The sequence below is a fragment of the Oncorhynchus tshawytscha genome, linkage group LG16, assembly GCF_018296145.1.
Source record: "Oncorhynchus tshawytscha isolate Ot180627B linkage group LG16, Otsh_v2.0, whole genome shotgun sequence".
Classification (NCBI taxonomy): domain Eukaryota; kingdom Metazoa; phylum Chordata; class Actinopteri; order Salmoniformes; family Salmonidae; genus Oncorhynchus; species Oncorhynchus tshawytscha.
Genome location: NC_056444.1, coordinates 72,444,815 through 72,467,579, shown reverse-complemented (window position 1 = coordinate 72,467,579; position 22,765 = coordinate 72,444,815). Strand labels below are relative to the sequence as shown.

The 22,765-nt window shown below is 40.3% G+C and overlaps 1 protein-coding gene across 2 annotated transcripts in view; it reads right to left on the bottom strand.

Annotated features, from left to right (window-relative positions):
• Positions 1-22,714, bottom strand: part of LOC112216295 (protein diaphanous homolog 1) — a 47,670-nt gene extending 24,956 nt beyond the window's left edge. The window contains exons 1-10 of one of the 2 annotated variants that reach the window (XM_042299595.1): positions 22,187-22,714; positions 17,557-17,682; positions 17,027-17,101; positions 15,941-16,114; positions 15,271-15,434; positions 14,727-14,918; positions 13,733-14,330; positions 13,263-13,428; positions 2,764-2,875; positions 1,154-1,244 (exon numbers count right to left, since the gene is read on the bottom strand). In XM_042299595.1, the coding sequence (XP_042155529.1) occupies positions 1,154-1,244; positions 2,764-2,875; positions 13,263-13,428; positions 13,733-14,330; positions 14,727-14,918; positions 15,271-15,434; positions 15,941-16,114; positions 17,027-17,101; positions 17,557-17,682; positions 22,187-22,198 (1,710 nt within the window). In that variant the 5' untranslated portion in view covers positions 22,199-22,714. Of the gene's footprint in view, positions 1-1,153; positions 1,245-2,763; positions 2,876-13,262; positions 13,429-13,732; positions 14,331-14,726; positions 14,919-15,270; positions 15,435-15,940; positions 16,115-17,026; positions 17,102-17,556; positions 17,683-18,737; positions 18,951-22,186 lie in introns of those variants that run through there. The other variant, XM_024376184.2, reaches the window with a different exon arrangement.
• Between the last annotated feature and the right edge of the window lie 51 nt (positions 22,715-22,765).

Below are 22,765 nucleotides of genomic sequence, written 5' to 3'. Positions count from 1 at the left end.
GCTTATTAACATACTGATACATATGACCTACCTAAATAAAAACATTACTTTGAAAATTGTTACAAGGGACATCCCTTTTTAGTTTATCTCAAAGGTTGAATATGGGACTCACTAAAAACCCCTCTTACCCAGAGAACCTTGGAAACACTACAGGATGCATGTGAACTGAGGACACAAACTGTGATGCTAAGCCCTTCCACCATGAGAGGTGTTACTGCCACAATGTCTCCCAACATATCCCTATGCATGGTGTCAGATCATAGTGTGAAGAACATGGCCGGCTGATCTTGCTTCTTGGCGCATCTGCCATCCCTTCTGCCCATCATCAACCACATGGGGTACTTTTACAGTGTATCTAGAGGTGGGAAGCCTCATCATCCAGTATGTGTGAAGGGGGATAAAGGTGACTAAGGATACAGCAGGACTCCATAAGGAGAAGAGGAATCATAGAGGAAGAAATGCATATTATTACCATACAAATCATTGATGCAGAAATTACATAACATCAGCATCCTGGAAATTTAAAGATATAGCTCAACAAAATTACATATTGGTTTCCTTACTAACGTTTTAGCATTTGTGGCACAATTCCCATTCTAGTCATGGGACCGATATTAGCATTTTTCGCACATCATGTTCAAATCATCTCTAAGTGACTTAGTTTCACAATAAATTGAATATACTTTTGGATGATTTGAACGTGATGCATGAAAAATACTAATATCAGTCCCATGACATGAATGGGATTTGTGCAACAAATGCTAAAACATTAGCATGTGGAAACAGTGCCAGGGTAACTAGACCAAAGCATGGATCGCTGTAATACATTGTCCATAGACTGCTTACAGGGTAAGTCAATCAATGTGTCATGTAATTTGGGTGAACTAACCCTTTTCAGGAATTGAAAAATGTGGTTTATTTTGTAGATCCATCACATCCCCTCATTAAAATTCACAAGGTGTTTATAATTACTTTAATTGGTCATCCATTCATGAAGCATGCACAGCACATGGACGGTAAGAGCTTCTTCTTCTAATTTATGTAAACAAAATCAAAATTGCAAACATTAAGGTTTATCTAGGACATCTGTGATAAGTAGGTACGGTAAGGCATTACCGTAGTCTTGGAAAGCATGGCATGCTAAGATACTTACCTCCATCATGTACTGGTCCACAACATGCAGCTCTGACACAGACCCCTTGTAAGATTTATACATTTCCACATCGTCTGAGGTAGGTACAAATCTATAAAGGAAACATATTTAACATATTTAAATGTATGTCTTTGTTATGTCTTTGTTATGTTCTTTTTTTGTCTTTGTTAAACATAAATCACAACATAAATCCCAGTTTGTCATTTTTCATGTCATAAGAGAGTTCCCTCTTGATTGTGTCATAAGAGTCAATAAGCAATGTTAGGGTTGAGTGGATCTGCTCTGCTTTGCTGCAGATCCAAACAGTAGTTGACATCTTATCGATACGGTGTGACATTTCATTCCTCCTCAATGTCTAATAATAAGTCAGGCTAAATATAATGCCTCCCTCAGTCAGTCAGTATAGTCTGACTATAGATCAGTTGTCTACATAGTCTGAATGGCACTGAGGCTTTGGTAATTGAATAAAAGGAGTCACCATTTTCAGTTACAATGCATAAATTAAGTGAAATACAACAAACACTTTTTCACAAGACACACAATCTGGGCTTCATCCAAAATGGCACCAAGTAGTGGTAGCCAGGTAGTGCTCTATAAAGGAAATAGGTCAATGTCCCATTTAGGATCATGCAATGCCATGCCCCCTTTCTCTCTCTTTCTCTGAGAGAGCCATAATGCTAGGCTGATTTCCAGTGACCCGGAGAAAGGGGAGTGATTAAAAGCCAAGTAGCTCTGATGGCTTCCGTCAGCTCCTATGAAGCAGCAGGACCGTTGATGCCAGCTACGACCATCCAGTCATTCACTTGCACTGAGTTTGAACCCAAATGGAATCTCTTTTTCTCCTATCCTCTGTCATCTGAGTGTATTTCAACTCCAAACCAGACATTCACTTTTTCATGAGCCCTGGGATGTGGCGCTGGATTAGAGCTATAGAGCTATAGCCGCATGTCATTAATATTGCAGGCCCTGTGGGGAGTGGTTTCTATTAGAGATTGTATTCCTGATGCCCACGCGATGCCACATTAAAATATATATTACGTTTTCATAGAATAAATATAATCCTCTATGAGATACATTAGATCACAGTTCTTTGATCAGGTCAGCACCTCACCGAAAGAAAGCACTGAGTAAACTGTAGAGAAGGAGGTAAGCATTTTACCCGGCTTTCAGTGTTACACCCCTGAGAGTAACTCAATAGTGTCTATCTCCTCAAATACCTCACCAATGAAAGTTTTATTAGTAGTCTGCTCTGGTAAAAGGTTCTGGCATCTGCTCTTTAGTATTAGAGCAAACGCTATAGAGACTACTGCTTGTGCCTTGTCATGTCTCATAGGTTTCATTGGGTTTATTCCTGTATATATGATCCCTGTATGTACCCTGCACTCGTAACACTTGTTCTTACACAACCTAATGTTTTACCAACCTGCCCCCTTACTGGTCTTGTGTATGTACCATGTCAAATCTTACAAGTTATACTGCTGCCCTGCATCGGACTTGATACAATCCTGCATCAAGTCTGCATTTGTTTCCTTCTCAATGCAGGCAACTGCAGTTGTATCCAAATTCGAGATTAATCTGCAACATGAATGCAACATGTAATCCCTTCTTACCTCCTCAGGGAAGTGATCTGTTCGTCAGAGAAGCCTCCCTCACCCTCATTAACCAAGAACAGTTTGTCCTTTAGTTCTCCTGGCTGCACATGGAAACTTTTGAGGAAAATATCTGGGGGAAAAATCAGGAAAACAAGATCAACACACTCACTCAAAAACGACACATGAATGGTTTTACTCTTGACAGGGAGATACTCTTTTTCCTGTACCTGCAACTTGAAATGAAATAACTGAAGACAAAAGGTGCTTGGATTAATTATCTCTCTCGAGTGCCTTTGGGGTGCACTCATTTGTATTCTATCAAATACAAACTGATGGGAATTTTTGTTTTACCTAACAACCTCTGTGTATACTGCAGGAGCTGGGAAAAGGAGTACACTATTACACTAAAACACTTTCAAATTAAATATGGTAAGGAATTATTGTGATATGCAGTCAGGGATGGATTCATGCACTGATTAAGTAACACCCAGTTCAAGGTTAAGGTTTTAGAAGTAATATGCAGCTAGATTCTATGCTATTCTGCTCGTCTTAATTTAATAGGTCGACCGTCAGTTAATTAAAAAGCCCCAATCTGACAGGGGTGTGCGGGGTGCTCACTGCACTCTGCTTCTTTATGTATTGATCATTCTGCTCTGCTCTGGGCCAAAGCAAGAGGTCTCATCTAGAAGGAGAAATAATGTTTAAGTATTTCCTACATTACAAGGTCATTTTAAACACCACGCCACAAATATATTCCATTCCCTTCTGTCCCTTTTACTTTCCTTTCCTCCATGTTAATTATGTTACCTTGGACCATCATTTTCTTATATTATGTTTAATAAGAAAATTGTGGTCCTCTGTAGCTCAGCTGGTAGAGCATGGTGCTTACAAAAGCAGGATAGTGGGTTAAATTCCCAGGACCATCTATACCTTAAAAAGTTATGCACGCATGACTGTAAGACACTTTGAGTCTGCTAAATGGCATAAATGATATATTATAGAACATTTGTGTTGAGTGAGTGTTGAGAAGTACAGGTATAGTGGGTAGTCAGTCACGACCCTTGATGTTTTTATTTACCTTGGATGTAATGTGACAAGACTGATATTTCTAATCTTGCCACATCAAGACTAAAGTTCTTTTCTATTCAAATGTCAGTGTCTGTGTAACAATTAACATGACAAAATGTGTCAAAATCATCCTGATATACGGCATCCAGTGAGGACAGGGCAACAGGGTAAATGTCCCATGGGGGACCAGTATGAAAAAATAGTATGAAAATGCTTTTTCAGTTCTGCCGACAAATTTTCTATGGGATTGAGGTCAGGGTTTTGTGACGGCCACTCCAATACCTTGACTTTGTTGTCCTTAAGCCATTTTGCCACCACAATTTCGGAAGTATGCTTGGGGTCATTGTCTATTTGGAAGACCCATTTGCGACAAAGCTTTAACTTCCTGACTGATGTCTTGAGATGTTGCTTCAAAAAATCCGCATAATATTCCTACCTCATGAAGCCATCTATTTTGTGAAGTGCACCAGTCTCTCCTGCAGCAAAGCACCCCCACAACATGATGCTGCCACCACCATGCTTCATGGTTGGGATGGTGTTCTTCGGCTTGCAAACATCCCCCTTTTTCCTCCATACATAATGATGGTCCTTATGGCCAAACTGTTCTATTTTTGTTTCATCAGACCAGAGGACATTTCTCCAAAAAGTAGGATCTTTGTTCCCTTTGTGCATGTACAAACTGTAGTCTGTTTTTTTTACGGCAGTTTTGGAGCAGTGGCTTCTTCCTTGCTGAGCGGGCTATCAGGTTATATCGATATAGGAGTTTTACTGTGGATATAGATACATCTTCACAAGGTCCTTTGCTGTTGTTCTGGGATTGATTTGCACTTTTCGCACCAAAGTACGTTCATCTCTAGGAGACATAACACGTCTCCTTCCTGAGCGGTAGGACGGCTGCGTGGTCCCATGGTGTTTATACTTGCGTACTATTGTTTGTACAGATGAACCTGGTACCTTTAGTTGTTTGGAAATTGCTTCCAAGGATGAACCAGACTTGTGGAGGTCTACAATTTTTTTCTGAGGTCTTGGCTGATTTATTTTGATTTTCCCATGATGTCAAGCAAAGAGGCACCGAGTTTGAAGGTAGGCCTTGAAATACATCCACAGGTACACCTCCAATTGACTCAAATTATGTCAATTAGCCTATCAGAAGCTTCTAAAGCCATGCCATAATTTTCTGGAATTTTACAAGCTGTTTAAAGGTACAGTCAAACCTAGTGTATGTAAACTTTTGAACCACTGGAATTGTGATACAGTGAATTATAAGTGAAGTAATTTGTCTAAACAATTTTTGGATAAATGACTTGTGTCATGCACAAAGTAGATGTCCTAATCGACTTGCCAAAACTATAGTTTGTTAACAAGAAATTTGTGGAGTGGTTGAAATACAAGTTTTAATGTCTCCAACCTAAGTGTATGTAAACTTCCGACTTCAACTGTATTTGGCTAAGGTGTATGTAAACTCACAATACTCCATATTCGAGTAATTTACATAACTTACATTACAATGAAGCGGCAGACACAGAGATAGACAGGGCATGGGTGCTGAAAGTAGGCTAAATAATGTAAACAGTCTTCATTTTAATTTTAATTTAGGCTACTAACAACAAGAGGGCTTTGCGTTGGAGCCTATTTTTTCCTATTCAAAAAATAAGAGGTAAGCCTACCTGTTTGACAGATGAAATGAAAGTTTACTATTCATATACTATGTCAGTCAATTCCTTCAGTCACCATACACTACTTAAATATCTCTGTCAGTGAAGGGCTTTGTGTGTTAAAACCAGGGCTCAAATTGAGAGCATATGTGAGGGAATTGTGACTTTTGTTAAAGAAAATGGCTAAAAGCATAGGCCTACCTCTTGTTACTATAAAAATGATGGAACTGATTATATAAAGTGATCTATAACGAAGCTTTAGTCCGCAATGCTTTATACTAGAAAGAAGCTGTTAAATGCAGGGGAAAGACGTGACTCAGATGCATATGGGATATCTTTGGTTTCTCTACATGACATTCAGAGGCTGCGCTACAACCCTCTATAGACAAGGAGACAAAAATGTACTTTGCTTGGGAAGTAATGTGTGATTCTGTCACTATCAATTGATGTTCATTTCAACAGGCTATTAAAAAACATACTAACACTAAATCAGTCAGGAGCAAGCTAGCTAAGGAACAAAAATGTATTATTTAGGCTATATTATTATTATTTCAAGGCTATAGCTTGCCATTTAGGAAATAAATTGTGAAGCATTTGTGACACATTACAGGCTGGCAGGAGTGCTCAGGATTTGCCTATAAATTTGCCTATAATATGCCTATAAATTTCGCATTTAGGCTGTATATAATGACATTTTCAAAAATAATCACTTAGAATTATATAATAATTAAATGAAAAATGCCATATTAGGCTATACAGTCATTCTACACTGCCTTTGAATTCACTTTTAGAAACCCGAGTTTGGCCAGTCTTTGGTTTGAGGATCATGCGGTGAGCTATGCATGCCTACATTTTTACATTCGACATTTGAGTCATTTAGCAGACGGTCTTATCCAGAGTGACTTTCAGTTAGTGCCTAGTTTGTCAATTTAGCCTAGCAGATGCTCTTGTTTTCCCATGCCCTAATCCAGGCTGTATCACATCCGGCCGTGATTGGGAGTCCCATAGGGCGGCGCACAATTTGGCCGGGATAGGCCGTCATTGTAAATAAGAATTTGTTCTTAACTGACTTGCCTAGTTAAATAAAGGTTAAATAAAAAATGAAATGCATAACAATTACAGTCAACACAAATCTATTTTTTAACAAAAATATCATGGAATCAAACAGTGTTCCATGGGTTTAAAAAAAGCCATATTACAACCTATGTGTTATGATAATTGCGTTGTTTGCTCTATAACCTGTTAGTCCACATGCCTTGCGACCAGGATATATAGGCCTAAAAGCCGAGACAATAAGAAGACACAGTAGCAGAATAAATTAAACCAGAGAGCAACCTCTGTCAGGTGATGTCCACAAAGTATATTGCATGTAACAAACAGTTAACCTACATAATGGTCAAGTAAGTTAATGTTTCCGACATTTTCGGACCACTAAACAACTATAGATATAGAACCACGGACAGTTCCCGCAAGTCGCAAAGAAAACAAGAGCTGCCTCCACTAATCCAGCACCATTTAAACTTCAACATTTAAACATCATCAAATCACCGATGCTTAGTCTAATACAGTGACAACTAAAAGATGCCAAAAACGATTTAGTCCAATCAACATAAGCTAAATATGATGGTGTGTTTGCGTGCGTGTTTGTGCAAGTAGAAAAAAACATGTTGACTCACCCTACTTGTAGAGAAACACCAATGCCATCCTCCTCTCTTTCATGTTGACGAAACGGTCTATCACTTTGTCTGACAGTACACACTTTGATTTTTTGTTGTCCTCGCTGGCTAAATAGTTGTTCGCTAGCTCAACTTCCTTTCATGGGCAACTTTAGCTAGTTTAACGTTAGCCTTCTACATCTAGACACATATTGAACTTCCATCGTCTCAGGCCAGGGGCACAATATATGAATTAATGGTTGGATCAGTATCGCAGATACAATCATTGGCCAGTACGAAGAATTAAGTAAAACCACAAGACCAAAAACTATCTCCATCCATGGCTAATTTAGGAAAAGGCCAATTTTAGCTAGCTAGCCACCGGAAGACAACAACATAATAAGATGCAACAATTCAAGTTGTTTCTGTCAATGATGTAAGCTCTCAATACGATTTTCATAGAAGTGACGCCAAAACCAAACTGGCTTCCCTTGACACTTTTTCTTGGTGCGCCAGGACCATTCACAGTTGAGCTCACTCAGTTTAGCTCAATGCTGATTGGCTATTATTTTGTACTTTTTTATCAAGAGAGGCCAAATGCTCACTGGCTTCCTTGCATTCAATTCTATGGGCGGCAACAATGTCATACTCTTTCGGACCAGACAGCATGAGATAGATGGCCTACACATACAGACAGAAGGGCGCTGTTTAACTTGCTCAGATGCTTTCTCCAGTGAGATACATTCAGCCTCTTGTGAATTGAAGGAAAATTATGGAACACAGAAGAGACAAAATATAAATGAATGTTTCCCAAATGAAAAGAAGTTGATCATTGATGATCAGATACTTCGGTTGGAACTGGTTCTGTTGCACTTAATTTTTACAATTGATAAACAACTTTGGCACTGTTCTAAACTTAGACTATCCTCTTTTTTTACCCGTACCCTGTACAGAAATCAAAACCACTTCGGTGCTGCTGCATGCGCTCATTTGTTGTCATGCCCTACTGTGGTATTACAAAATATTGTAGTTGTCTCCAAAATGATGTAAAATTGCATGAAATGAGTTTATAAAAGGCATTTTTCTTCTTGAACCGCAAATAAGATTATAGATTAATGCAGTGCTTTTGTTAAAATAGAGATATTTTCACCCCTACCCTTGTCTCCGGTGTACTGCGACTACAATCTTCTGGCTACTTTGCCATGTAATGCTTACAAAACCAAGAACAGTTTCTAAAACTGCATATCTAAGGCACTGGTCTGTTCTAGGAGTGAGGGTAAACGGTAGGCATGTTCTTTGCTATGCACTTTATGTTTTCATTATTATTTTGGGTTCAGGAGAGGGTCACTTGTTTGTGTTTTTTTCAAACGTTCAGGGAGGGTCAGGTAAAAATATATATTTTACTGGAGGGCCATTTATTTTCATTTCAGAGAGGTCCAATGTTCTCCAGGTATCACTCATTATAAATAATATATCGTTCCTTAGAAAATAGCCATTTTTGATGTCACCAAGCAGGCCAAAACGGTCTTTTCAAACGGTTCTTAAACTAAGGGCATTATCATAATTTTCACAATTTCACAGTATTATTGCAACTTCATAGTGTAGAAATATATATATTTCTTTTTAACATTAAAATCACATTTTTGACTGCACAAAGCCTTTAAGAGCTGTGATGTTCTACGAAAGATTAAGTGTTCAAGTAATTACCTGATGTTGCTATGCTGCTGCCTAGCCTTGGCAGAAAGTTATAGAAACAGAGTGAACCACAGGTGTACTTTTAATTGCTAATCCAGTCATTTCTGACTGTGCATCCCAAATGGCACCCTATTCCCTACATAGTTCATTGCTTTTGACCAGGGTTCATAGGGCTGTCGGGAATAAGGTGCCATTTGGGGAACACCCTCAGTCCTCAATGAGACACTGGATAATGCTCTCAACACAACCTTGATTAGACATGCTAACATAAGAGCATACTAGGGAGCTCTCGTGTCGAATCAATCACCATATTAATTAAGCACATGTTTAAAAGTACAAGAAGGGCAAGCTCTGGGATGGCACTACACAGTGCACAATAAAATATTTCCTCTTAAAACTGAGTGGGGTATTTGAATGTGTGACCTTGCTGATGTTTTCCTCTGTGTGAAACAACTAATGTATTAATACAATGAGGTTAACTAGACTTTTTTGCTTGTCTTAGAAAACTGATCATTGCAGTCTTCTAAGCTATCAAACAGATAAAAGGATTGAGAAAATCCAACTGGCGTAATCTTCTTCTGCTGCAGATGTAGGATCTTAATTTGAGCCAGTTTGCTACAGCAGGAACATAATCCTGCAGCAACATGACATGTGATTTATTATGTATATTATAATAAATTGAACATTTTCGTAAGGAAAAATCAAGTCTGAAATTTCAAAGTGGAAATGACAAACTCCAGAAGCCTTTTTAAAACTGAAATACACTAAAGTTTCAAATGTCCTGCATTTCAGGAAAGTTCTCCTGCAACAGGGTGATCAAATTAAGATCCTACATTTGTAACTAGCTATATGGAATGTGCTTCACTCCTTGATATTCAATATTTTTCTAATCAATTTAGTCCAACACAGTCTGTTTCGTCGGTAATACCTGGAAAAAGAGTGAGTCATGACCTGAGCAGTGGTTATTGACTACATAGTATAAGACCCACAATAAGTAATTCTGTTCTGTTTATCTCCTCTCAGGGTTCAGATATTTTCTTGAAGGAATGAAGACAAACACAACACCATATAACCACCTGTCCATGACCATCCTGCATGCCTCCCCTGCTCCCATCTACGTGTTGTCATGCAGCCTGCCTGTGGCATAGAGACAGGCTATAGCCCACAGAGACCACATATAAGCTCACTGCTAGAAGGGAAAATGCTCTTAATCTCATCATAATACCGCCACCTGGATATAGATAGTTCATATCCATCTGTTTGAATGTAAAACTGTAAGCTATATGCATAGCACTTTGTCATTAAGGATAAGAGTGTTATGATTGCAAACGCAGAACATAACCGTTATACTGTAATAACTACGTATAATAACCATTAATTATTTATCTAAATTATGTATTGTAATTTACAATACACTAATAGAAGTCATACTGTATGCATCTAGCAACAATATTAGCTATAGCTCCTTGGATAAATAGAGAAAATACTGTCACTGTCCATGCACAACAGGAAAATAATAGATAACAGCTAGTTAGCAGAGATCCTGCTGATGAGCATGCAGAGCTCATCTAAAGCAAGCATAATCTTTGTGTGTGTGTGTGTGTGTGTGTGTGTGTGTGTGTGTGTGTGTGTGTGTGTGTGTGTGTGTGTGTGTGTGTGTGTGTGTGTGTGTGTGTGTGTGCGTGCGTGCGTAGCACCCTTTTCCCTCTCTCATGCTGGCGGCAGAGAGATGCATCACCTGGAGTTGCCCACAGGCGGTAGTCACCAAGCACAGTGCCTTACATTTACACCATTTTAGCAGACACTCTTATCCAGAGAACGACTTACAGTAGTTAATGCATACATTCTCGTACTGCTCCCCAATGGACATCAAACCCACAACCCTGGCATGGTACGCACCATGCTCTACCAACTGAAACACGTGGGGTTGCCTAGTCAGAGCACAACTTTCCAGGGCACAGAAAGGAGAGGAGCACACTTGGAGTGTATCCTATCCTGTTCTATCCTATGACAGACGCTCATAGAAACTGTTGCACAGGACTCCATCCATAATTCATGGCCATGCATACTCTAATTGTGTTGCCAGCCTGCACACTTGTACTGATGCCATTTAACAACCCTCTCTGCTGCCCCACACGTGTATCACTTCACTCTTTCTGTGTCACTTTGAAGACCTGCGAGAAGAGACCTCTCTAAAATCTTTTTTCCTCATTCTCACATGCCACATGCACACACTTTATCTATTGATCTTAGGTTGCCTTGAGCTACGCCAAGTCATAGACTTGGTCCTGAGTGGTACAGCGAGACACTGCATCTCAGTGCTAGAGGTGTCATTACAGACCCTGGATCGATTCCAGGCTGTATCACAACTGGCAGTGATTGGGAGTCCCATAGGGCGGTGCACAATTAGCCCAGAGTTTTCCGGGTTAGGGTTTGGCCGTCATTGTAAATAAGAATTTGTTCTTAACTGACTTGCCTAGTTAAATAAAGGTTAAATAAAATTTTTAAAAATGATGCTCCACTGAACAGCAGTCAAAGCCATTAAGTGAAGAAGAAAAAAGATGGAAACTTTACCCATAGAAATAGAATGTATAGAATGTGGTCCCCATTTGATTGCCAGGATTAGCAGGTCCAAGCTCATTCTATTCATTCTATTTCTATGGCTTTACCAAGGTTCTGATAGACTCAGACTGCCCCCTGTAGACATGCTGTGCAGTTCACAGGGGAGAACAACCCATATCTGTATCTACACTGAAACTAGCAGCATTATTCTTCAAGGATGGTTATCTGAAAATGCATGCACTCACTACTTTAAATCGCTCTAGATAAGAGCTTCTGCTAAATTAATAAAATGCCATTTAAAAAAAAAAAAATCTTAATGTCTCAAAGCATTAATTCTATTCCAATGCTTCAATGTTCAACCTAATCCTTCAATGTTGGTTATTTCTTGCATCTTGTTATGTAGCTACTGTACAACATTTTTTGCATCTTTTCTCAAGCAAATACATGTGGTATGGAGATTAGATGGAGAATGAGTCAATACACCGATGTAAAGCTCATAGAGTTTCCTTATTAAGTACTACCATCTGGTGGTTGCAAAAAGGTGTTATTTTTTACAACTCAACTACAGTAATCAAGCACTGAGTGTAGTTTCAAACAAATCTGTTATCAGCGAGAAAATAATGTTGATGGGTCTGATAAGAGGAATACCCATGTGAGAATTCTGTTCATAGACTACAGCTCAGCGTTCAAACCCGTAGTCCCCTCCAAGCTCAGCATCAAGCTTGGGACCCTGGGACTGAACACCTGCCTCTGCAAGTGGATTCTGGACTTCCTGACGGGCCGACCCCAGGTGGTGAGGATAGGTAACATCACCTCAACCATGCAGGTCCAAACCTTCAAGTTACTTGGTGTCCAAATCACAAAATAATTAAAATGTTCCACACCCACACACACACACACAGTCGTGAATAAGGCATGACAGCACCTCTTCTGCCTCATGAGATTCAAAAGATCTCTAAAAGTTTGACAGCTGCACCATTGAGAGAATCTTGACTGGCTGCATCACTGCTTGGTATGGAAACTGCACCGCCCTCGAACGCATAACCCTACAGAGCGACAGCCCAGTACAATGCTGGGGCCGAGCTCCCTGCCATCCAAGACCTCTATATCAGGCGGTGTGAAAAGACCCCGGCCAACCGAGTCACACTGTTTTCTCTGCTTCTGTTTGGAAAGCGGTACCGGAGCAACAAGTCTGACACCAATTGGCTTCTAAACAGCTTCAATCCCCAAGCCATAAATAAGACTGCTAAATAGCTAACAAAATGCCTATCAGCATTGACCCTTATATTTTATTTGTATTTTTGCACTGTCTCTATGCACACTCACAAGATTCTACACACTCACACTGACACTCCAACACACACACACACACCCTTAATTTGCTCACACACACATAATACACACACACACATTCATACTGACTCTACATACACGCACACACACTCGCATACAATCATCATATACGCTGCAGCTACTCTGTTTATCATACAGTATATCCTGATGCCTAGTCACCTTACCCCTATACATATTTACCCCCGCCACTCCACTCCAATATCCCTGCACATTGTAAATATGGTATTGGAACTGACCCTGGAACTGACCCTGTATATAGCTTACTTACGTTCTCGTGTTTTTCTCATTTCAATTTCTCATGTGTTTTTGTTCTACTTTACTTTATAGTATTACTGATATTGATTGCTGCATTTTTGGGAAAGAGCTCGCAAGAAAGGGATTTCACTGCACATGACAATAAAACTTGAAACTTGATAAATAGGTTGTGCACAACCAGGGGAAAAATGGCCAAAAAATAGAGCATATAGTTGTGAAAGCATATAGGCCTATCACCTCAAACTTCCATACAAGTCATTGTAAAGCTACTTACTAAAGTTGTGAGCAACCTTCGTATTGAGCATGATGTGAAGGTTAATGCTGGGCTCGGTGATCCCGCCAAATGTTCCCAAATCTTGAACTGCAAATTGCTCATACAAGCGTGAAGTGTCAATTTCAATGTTCTCAGCATTTCCCCGTGTCCAGCATGATTTCTCTATCTGCCGAGAGACCAATCACAATCACCACAAAGACAAACTGGATTCTCTATGAAATGCAATGATCCAGGAAGCTACAGAGACACTGTAGAGAATAATTCCCTACAGTCCTCAAGGAAATTAGGAAGTGGAATTTAGGTAATTCCTTATCATTGCAAACTATCAGACAAAACCTTCTCACGGATTGGACTCAAGTGTAGCGTCATATAAGGCGATATACCATAATATAACATAATTGACAATGTGCACAACTATATTACATGGTTACAAATGTAATAAAGAGGGATAAATAAAACCATTGTAGTACCTTATCAGAACCAACCTCATCCCAGTGGAAGGCCCTGGTCCGCTCTGTTAGGGGTTTTCTACTGGGCTTAAAGGGCAATGGAGGAGGCATAGGAATGAAGGGGGGAGCTGGCGCCATTGAGGGAATGGGTACAGGGACAGTGGTGGGGACAGGGACAGGATCAAGGACTGGTGCCAGGACAGAAACAGGGACAAAACCAGGAACAAGTGCAAGACCAGGCACAGAATCAGGGGCAGGTGCAGGGGAAAGGACAGGACCAGGGAAGGGGACATTCACTAGTAACTTCACAGGGCTGCAGGGTTTTGGGAGAGGCGAGGTTGGAGGTTTACTCTCAATCTTTTCTCCAGCCGATAGATTATCTGCACTGGAGACAAGATCTGTTCCTCGGAGGCCTTGTCCGTCAGTGGACTTGTTCTCCTCCAGAATGTGTTTGACATTGTCATAGATTCTTAAAGCCCTGGTTTCCTCATAGAAGTGCTCAGACTGAGATGTGCGTTTCCAGTTCAGGCATAGCTCATCTATGGCCTGGACCCAAGCATCCCTCTCCTTCTGGATGGCTTCTGTGCTTTTGGAAAGTTCTGTCACAGGTACCTGGAACCTGCAATACATCAACATAACTCATCTTAACTTCCTCTATTGGGAGTAAACAAACAATGGCAATCACTGGACAAACAATTGAAATCTAAATGTATGGTATTAGATGTTGTCAAATAGAAGTGCTTATGGTGTGTTTATACAATACATACAGTGATGAGAATGGTTTGTTGGTAGCAGCAATCCTCAACTGTTCAGATATACATTATTCTGAAACATGATTCTGTTAAAAAGTTACAACATTGTTGCTGTATTTAGATATATAGATTAACTAACATTTTAAAATGTTTGACAAAACAAATTACTACAAGAACACATAACCTAAATTCCTTATACTCGCTTCTCTCATCCTAAACACCTACCGCCCTAGTCTCAGAATGGGTTTTACATGGTCACTCACTGGTACTCATTCTTGTGAGTCAAAAGAGTGAAGGTGTCACAGCTGCGTGGTTTCTCTACACTCGCTTCCCCGTCTGAGAAATGAATGACAACTGGTAAGGATGACGAGGTGATCATGTCCCCATCTGCACCTACTCCCCGCCGGCTGATGGGGAGCAGGGTCAGCTTGCCAGGGTGAAGGTGAGCCTCGTACCTAACAACAAAAGCGTAGATCACATCATGATGTAGATAGTAAACAACTTATAGTCAATGCAGGACTCTTCCAAACTTTGTAAAAACACTGTGCAGTAGTAGTAGTAGTAGTTGATGTAATAGTAGTAGTAATTGTAATAGTAGTAGTAATTGTAATAGTAATTGTAATAGTAGTAGTAGTAGTTGTTGTTGTAGTAGTAGTAATAGTAGTAGTGGTAGTAGTAATTCATGTTCTTGTTGTTGTAGTAGTAGTAGTAGTAGTTGTTGTTGTTGTTGTAATAGTAGTAGTAGTAGTTGTAGAAGTAGTAGTAGTCGTAGAAGTAGTAGTAGTCTAGTATAGAATACAAACATACTTCACCCATTTAAACGATGCCAATCCACCTCTCTGCAGGAACAGCAGGCCCTCCCTGAGGCTCTTTGGTGCTAGAAGCAGGGGATGCACACACGTGTCTTCACTGCCCTCCACTGGATGTCTGTAGATGTTTCTGTAGATTATCTTGTTTACAAGCTGCATTATCTACACAACAAAACACAACATCAGTGTGAAAAAGTCTCAATCAAAATCGTGTCAATTGAAAATATAAAGTCCTCAAAATGTCTTCAAACTTTATTTAAAGAATGAATGTCCCGCTGTTAACCAATTAGGGGAAATTATTGAAATCTCTCACATCTCTTATGTCTATAGACAAACCAGGCTGCTGTCTACCTCTATTACAGGTTAGGGATAACTCTATTACCTTGTGTTTGTCCTCCAGCGAGGCTGCCTCTAGCTCATAGGGTTAGGGTTAGGGATGACTCTCTTACCTTGTGTTTGTCCTCCAGCGAGGCTGCCTCCAGCTCATAGGGTTAGGGGCAGGGGCAGGGACGACTCTCTTACCTTGCGTTTGTCCTCCAGTGAGGTGTCCTCCAGCTCATAGGGTTAGGGGCAGGGGCAGGGACGACTGTCTTACCTTGTGTTTGTCCTCCAGTGAGGTGTCCTCCAGCTCATAGGGTTAGGGGCAGGGGCAGGGACGACTGTCTTACCTTGTGTTTGTCCTCCAGTGAGGTGGCCTCCAGCTCATAGTCATGTCTTCCTCCGAAAGATATAGAGAACTTGGTCCCAACTCCGTCATCACAGCTCTTAACACACAGGAACGGCAGCTGCCGCTTTACGATGCCTTTCTCTATGCTGCACACCATTTTAGTGTTGAAGTCAATCTAAACATAGAGTATAGAGATACACATTATTCTGAGATTATCACTGCTTTTACTCAATGATGCATGACATGGACAGTATGTACAAGCACACTACAGGCTTGCATTGTACAGTATTGTTATCACAACTCAGGAGTTGCTGTTTACTTACAGTAATGGAAGTTGTAATACCTGTTTACAGTTTTTCCCAATTGTTTACACACTAAAACTGGCCTATGAGGCACAATGACCCGAACCTGTAATTAATTTACCAGAAGCAACACCAAATCTGCAATACTACTTGCACATGTTTTGCTTTACACTCAGATTGCAATTCTATAACAAACATTTGGCAATTCTCTACCTTTGGCACAACCTTCACAGCTAAAATCCCTTGTGTGCAAATGAAAAGCAATACTGTTCAACAAGCTAAGCTCAAACTTAGCAGAGGGAGGTGGAGGGTGAAGACTGCGGGAAATCCAACAGATTATTGAAAACCCTGCCATCTTCTACAACATCAGAGTGAGTTTATCAACAATAGCCCGCATCTTGCATTTGTGTTCCTTTCTTGTTTGAGTACACACAAACAATTGAACAAAATCTTAGTCTTTAGACTGAAATAGGTTCTGAAAGTAGTTTTGAATATGTCACATTAGAGTGATCTCATTTGTCACTAAGTTAGATTCATTTGATGTGTGTTTGTCTCATTTGTATGCAGTTTCATTTTGAGCAGGGAGAACATTATATTGATTTCTGTGTTTCATTTTGCAAGATGTCAGTGGGGTTCGGGGAAATTGGCTAACTATTTAGTGTTTAGAGTTTTGAGTACCTGAGATGTAGTTTCAGCAAACATGTGTTATCATTTGGGAAAAACTGTAAATACGAGATGTGATAACAACTAACCCAATGTCAAAAGGGTACCCATATCTGACTCGCCTGAAGAATGCGCTTCTGCCACCTGTAGCGGTTGTACTTGTAAACACTGAAGTTGTACTGGGAGGCTTGCTGTTCCTGCAATGAAGATCAATACACCAATGACAATGATGCAGGACAAAATGTTATGAACACATCAAAGAGTGATCAGAAACATCCAGTTCTACGTTGGTGGACAGGACAGTGGAACCGCATAACTTAAAAATGTATAGTGAATGACAGAATAACATGCATGACAAGTACTGTGTCATGCGTAGATAAAGTCCATTATGTGTGTGCACAGACCGTCCAAGGTAACTGTCAGGCCTTGTTGTTGCCATAGTTTCCCGTGCTGAATTCAAGGCCCAGTAGTAAAATACCTATAGCCTGGTCCCAGATCTCTTTGTGCTGTCTTGCCAACTCTTGAGGCCAATGCGTGACAATGACCATAGGAGTTGGCAAGACGACACAAACACATCGTTGTGGAGGTATTGTAATACTGGGTCTTGGCAAAATAACACAAATCGATCTGGGGCCAGGCTACATAACAGTACCTCTGTGGCCAGGCTTTGCTTTAGCTGCTCCTGATTGCTCCTCCTGGCCTGGTTCAGGGCGTCATCGATGGTCAGCTCCCCACTCTTCACTTTCATCATGATGCTCAGCTGCATCTCGTTGCTCAGCTGGACCAGGAGGACAATGATCACAGATAAGCAATGCATATAAATTATAGCTAGTGTTCCGAATGCATCGAAATGATAGCTAGTGATCTGAAGGCACATAAATGATAGCTAGTGTTCCGAAGGCACATAAATGATAGCTAGTGTTCCGAAGGCACATAAATGATAGCTAGTGTTCCGAAGGCACATAAATGATAGCTAGTGTTCCGAAGGCACATAAATGATAGCTAGTGTTCCGAAGGCACATAAATGATAGCTAGTGTTCTGAATGCACAGAACGCTTCACTTTGCATAGAACAACCACTGGCGTAGAACACACCTCACAGCCCCCACAAGGTAGGAGGGCCACAAGCTTTGGGGGCCCTCATTTCTTTCAATGTGAATAATGATTAGTGAGAAAGTTACAGACGCACAAATATCATACCCCTAAGACATGTTAACCGCAAAACTGAGCTACGCAACTGAGAACAACTAACAAAAGCACCTGTCAAACAAATGTGTCACAACAGGAAAAAAACATCTTGATTTGTCTTTGTATCAAACATTTTATATTTAGATTTGTGAGAATCTTAGTTCCTCTTTAGTGACAGAATAGAAGATCTGCATGTCTGGAATTAAGGAAGTAGAATCCCCAAAGGAAAGTACCCACACAACTTCCTCACAGCTTGTTTCAGTGTTAGTATAGAAGCTTACTGACTATGCTATTACAGTCATACAGATGCCTATTGAATAGCAACTATTTCTACGGTCCATGTCTATGGTCCTCTGTAGCTCAGTTGTTAGAGCATGGCACTTGTAACACCAGGATAGTGGGTTTGATTGACCCAACCACCCCAACATATAAAATGTATGCACGCAAGACTAAGTCACTTGGGATAAAAGGGTGTGCTAAATGGCATTAAACAGATATACAGTTCTACAAATCATGACAGTCAACATGTCGAAATGGAATATGAGAAAATGTGCCTTTTCATTGAAACGAACAGCATTAATCATAATGTCATTGCTTGGAATGAGGATGTTGTTCAGTTATGGAGGCTGAAATGTCATAATCTTACCTGTGGCACGGCTACTGAACCTTTTCTGTCCATCAAAGAGGGGTTTTCGTTCCTGGGCCCTGCCCGTGGCAACATAATGTATGGGGTTTCAAAAGAAAATCTCAGCAAAACTTCTGTCTAGAATGCATGGAGTTTTTCACCTAATTTACAGTAACACTTCCTTTAAAAGCCATCTAAGAGGAAAGGAGAAGAAAAGGGATTTACCGGTCTCTATTACCCCACCCACCTATCAGATTTCGCATCTCTCTGGTCTCTATAGTTTCTACAACGCTCAACAAATGGTGTGTCAGTTCTTGAGTCAGTTCATGTTGTGACTTGCTCCTGCAATTAGTTTTTGCCCAGTAGTCTTTATTTCATGATGTTGTGGTTTTGTCTAAAAGACTAGGCCTATTAAGGAGATAAATATGTATAAATTGTTGCATATTGTGTTTATATTTTTGTTCAGTATATATATATATATATATATATATATATATAAAAATATATATATACAGTATATATACACTGAACAAAAATATAAATGCAACATGCAACAATTTATAACGATTTTACTGACTTACAATTTATATAAGGAAATCAGGCAATTTAAATAAATTCATTAGGCCCAAATCTATGGATTTCAACATGACTGGGCAGGAGCGCAGCCAATCAGAATCAGAGGTTTTTTTTCACAAAAGGGAATTATTACAGACAGAAATACTCCTGTTTCATCTGATGTCCGGGTGGCTGGTCTCAGACGATCCTGTAGGTGAAGAAGCTGGATGTGGAGGTCCTGGACTGGCATGGTTACACGTGGTTTGCGGTTGTGAGGCTGGTTGGATGTACTGCCAAGTTCTCCAAAACGACATTGGAGGTGGCTTACGGTAGAGAAATTAAGATAGAATTCTCTGGCAACAGCTCTGGTGGACATTCCTGCAGTCAGCATGCCAATTGCACACTCCCTCAAAACTTTAGACATGTGTGGCATTGTGTTGTGGGACAAAACACCACATTTTATTGTCCCCAGCACAAGGTGCACCTGTGTAATGATCATGCCGTTTAATCAACTTCTTGATATGCCACACCTGTCAGGTGGATTAATTTTCTAGACAAAGAAGAAATGCTCGCTAACAGGGATGTTGAACATTTGTGCACAAAATTTGAGAAAAATAAGCTTTTTGTGTATACGGAACATTTCTGGGATCTTTAATTTCATGAAATATTGGACCAACACTTTACATGCTGCGTTTATATTAGATAGTACTATCTTCTGTATACCAGCCCTATGTCAGGTATCAAGGTAAGACCCAAGTGCAGACTGTGTGAAGTAACAAGGTTTATTCTAACAGAGGCAGGCAAACAACAGGTCACGGCAAGCAGGGGTCGATAATCCAGAGTAGGAGCAAAAGTACAGGACGGCAGGCAGGCTCAGGGACAGGCAGAGGTCAATAATCCAGAGGTGGAGCAAAGGTACTGGATGGCAGGCAGGTTCAGGCAGTGGTCAGGCGGGCAGGTACGGGGTCAGGACAGATAAGGGTCAAAAACTAGGAGGAAGAGAAAAAGCGAGGCTGGGAAAAGACAGTAGCTGACAGGACAAACACTGGTAATCCTGACAAACTAGCAAAGACAGACAGAAAACACAGGTATAAATACCCAGAGGATAAGTGGGGAAGATGGGCGACACCTGGAGAGGGTGGAGACAAGCACTAGGACAGGTGAAACAGATCAGGGCATGACACCCTACCTTGTCACAACACAACTGATTGGCTCATATGCATTAAGAAGGAAAGAAATTCCAAAAATGTACTTTTAACAAGGCACACCTGTTAATTGAAATGCATTCCAGGTGACTACTTCATGAAGCTGGTTGAGATAAAGCCAAGAGTGTGCAAAGCTGTCATCAAGGGAAAGGTTGGCTGCTTTGAAGAATCTAAAATCTAAAATGTATTTAGATTTGTTTAGGACTAGAAAACAGGGACTAGAAAAACACGCTGGTAGGCTTGATGAGACAAGACGAACTGGCAACAGACAAATAGAAACAACTGGTATATATACACAGGGGATAATGGAACAAATGGGAGACACCTGGTGGGGGGTGGAGACAAGCACAAGACAGGTGAAACAGATCAGGGTGTGACAATTTCAATTGACTGATTTCCTTATATGAACTGTAACTGTATATAAACTATAAGTAAAATCTTTGAAGTTGTTGTATGTTGCGTTTATATTTTTGAACAAAAGACTCGGGAAGGAAGTACATTTTCTTAGAATTATAACATTGCTCTGTGCTTCTCCGAGCATGCACTTTGTATAGCCTATATATAGCCTATAGGCTATTGATTTGATTGAGACGACACTAAATAGCCTAAAGGTGCAGTTGATAGTGCACGCCCAACGGAGAATCAGAGATGAGTGTCGGCATCTGGCACACATCAATATATAGCCTAATAAGCAACTTTTTGGGGGGAGAGTGAACAGTTGTTTTTATAGGGTTACAATAGCAATACAATCATCAAAAAAACATACTTTCCCCCCTTTTTTTACCAAACACACCCTCCCCACCAACCTATCCCAAACATATTCTTGGCATCCCCACCCTATCCCCAAACTAATATTGAAATGTCAACTTTTCCCAGGACATAGACATATTGAATATTGGCTGAAAGCTTAAATTCTTGTTAATCTAACTGCACTGTCCAATTTACAGTAGCTATTACAGTGAAAGAATACCATGCTATTGTTTGAGGAGAGTGCACAGTTAGAACATGAAAAGTTATTAATGAACAAATTTGGCACATTTGGGCAGTCTTGATACAACATTTTGAACAGAAATGCAATGGTTCATTGGATCATCTAGTGGCCAATATCCAAATTGCACCTGGGCTGGAATAATACATTATAGCCTTTCTCTTGTATTTCAAAGATGGTACAAAAAAATACAAAAAAACCCGTTGTATTATCCTTTACCAGATCTAATGTGTTATATTCTCATAAATTCCTTTCACATTTCCACAAACTTCAAAGTGTTTCCTTTCAAATGGTACCAAGAAAAGGCATGTACTTGTTTCAGGGCCTGAGCTACAGGCAGTTAGATTTGGGTATGTCATTTTTGGCGAAAATTGAAGAAAAAAGGGGCCAATCCTTTCGAGGTTTTAAGCAAACAAATAAAGGCAAGCAATTACATAGGACAAACATAGATACAAGTGAAGAGTTTAAGAACTGAAATGTTCACAACTATTGACTGATAGGGAGGCGCAGTATGCCCACACTCATCACAACTCTCATCACCATTGAGATGGAGTTGAGTTTAACTCAACTTGATTGAGGCCTGATTATTTTGAGAGCTGTGTTTGCGTTCTTAGTTATCATCCTGTTTGTTGTTTTGCTTTACAGTTTGTCAACTACTCTCAAGTAAACTTCTCATCCGGATTCCTGGGGATTGTACCGCTACATTATTGTCTGCTACTCACTGAAACCTCCATGGAAAGCGGCTCCCTCACTCCGACTCACTGGCGGGGGATTTCCTGCACAAAGGGGGACACGCACGATCTCGCACCTCTGGCAGTCAGCAATGGTAGGCTACCTCCTGACCATTATAGAAGAGTTCAATGTTGGAAATCACCAATAATCCAGATTCCACTCAATGTTAAATCAACTCAACTGGGCGGTGGTGTCCTAACAGCACCTACGATGGCCTGGCCTCACGGTCACCTGCATCCCACTGCTGACACAAGTGTAGCAAATGTGGGGAGCGAATGACACTCCCACAAGTGTGTTCTAAATGCAAGCACAAACGACACTCAAATAAAGAAGCCGCTGCTTACTAAACCTACATATAAATTGTCTGTAGACCGCTATGATAACTAATCCAAGATAATGATGGCATTGTTCACAAAAATCTTCGTAGGCCTACTTGATGGTTTGGGAATAATCGTGCATTCCACATAATCTTGAGTTCCAATTTTTTTTGTCATTTTTAGGAAATGGTCACACGTGTTTTGGGAATTTCCCTCTCTCAGTTATTTATGCTCAGAGCCCAGCCCACCGCT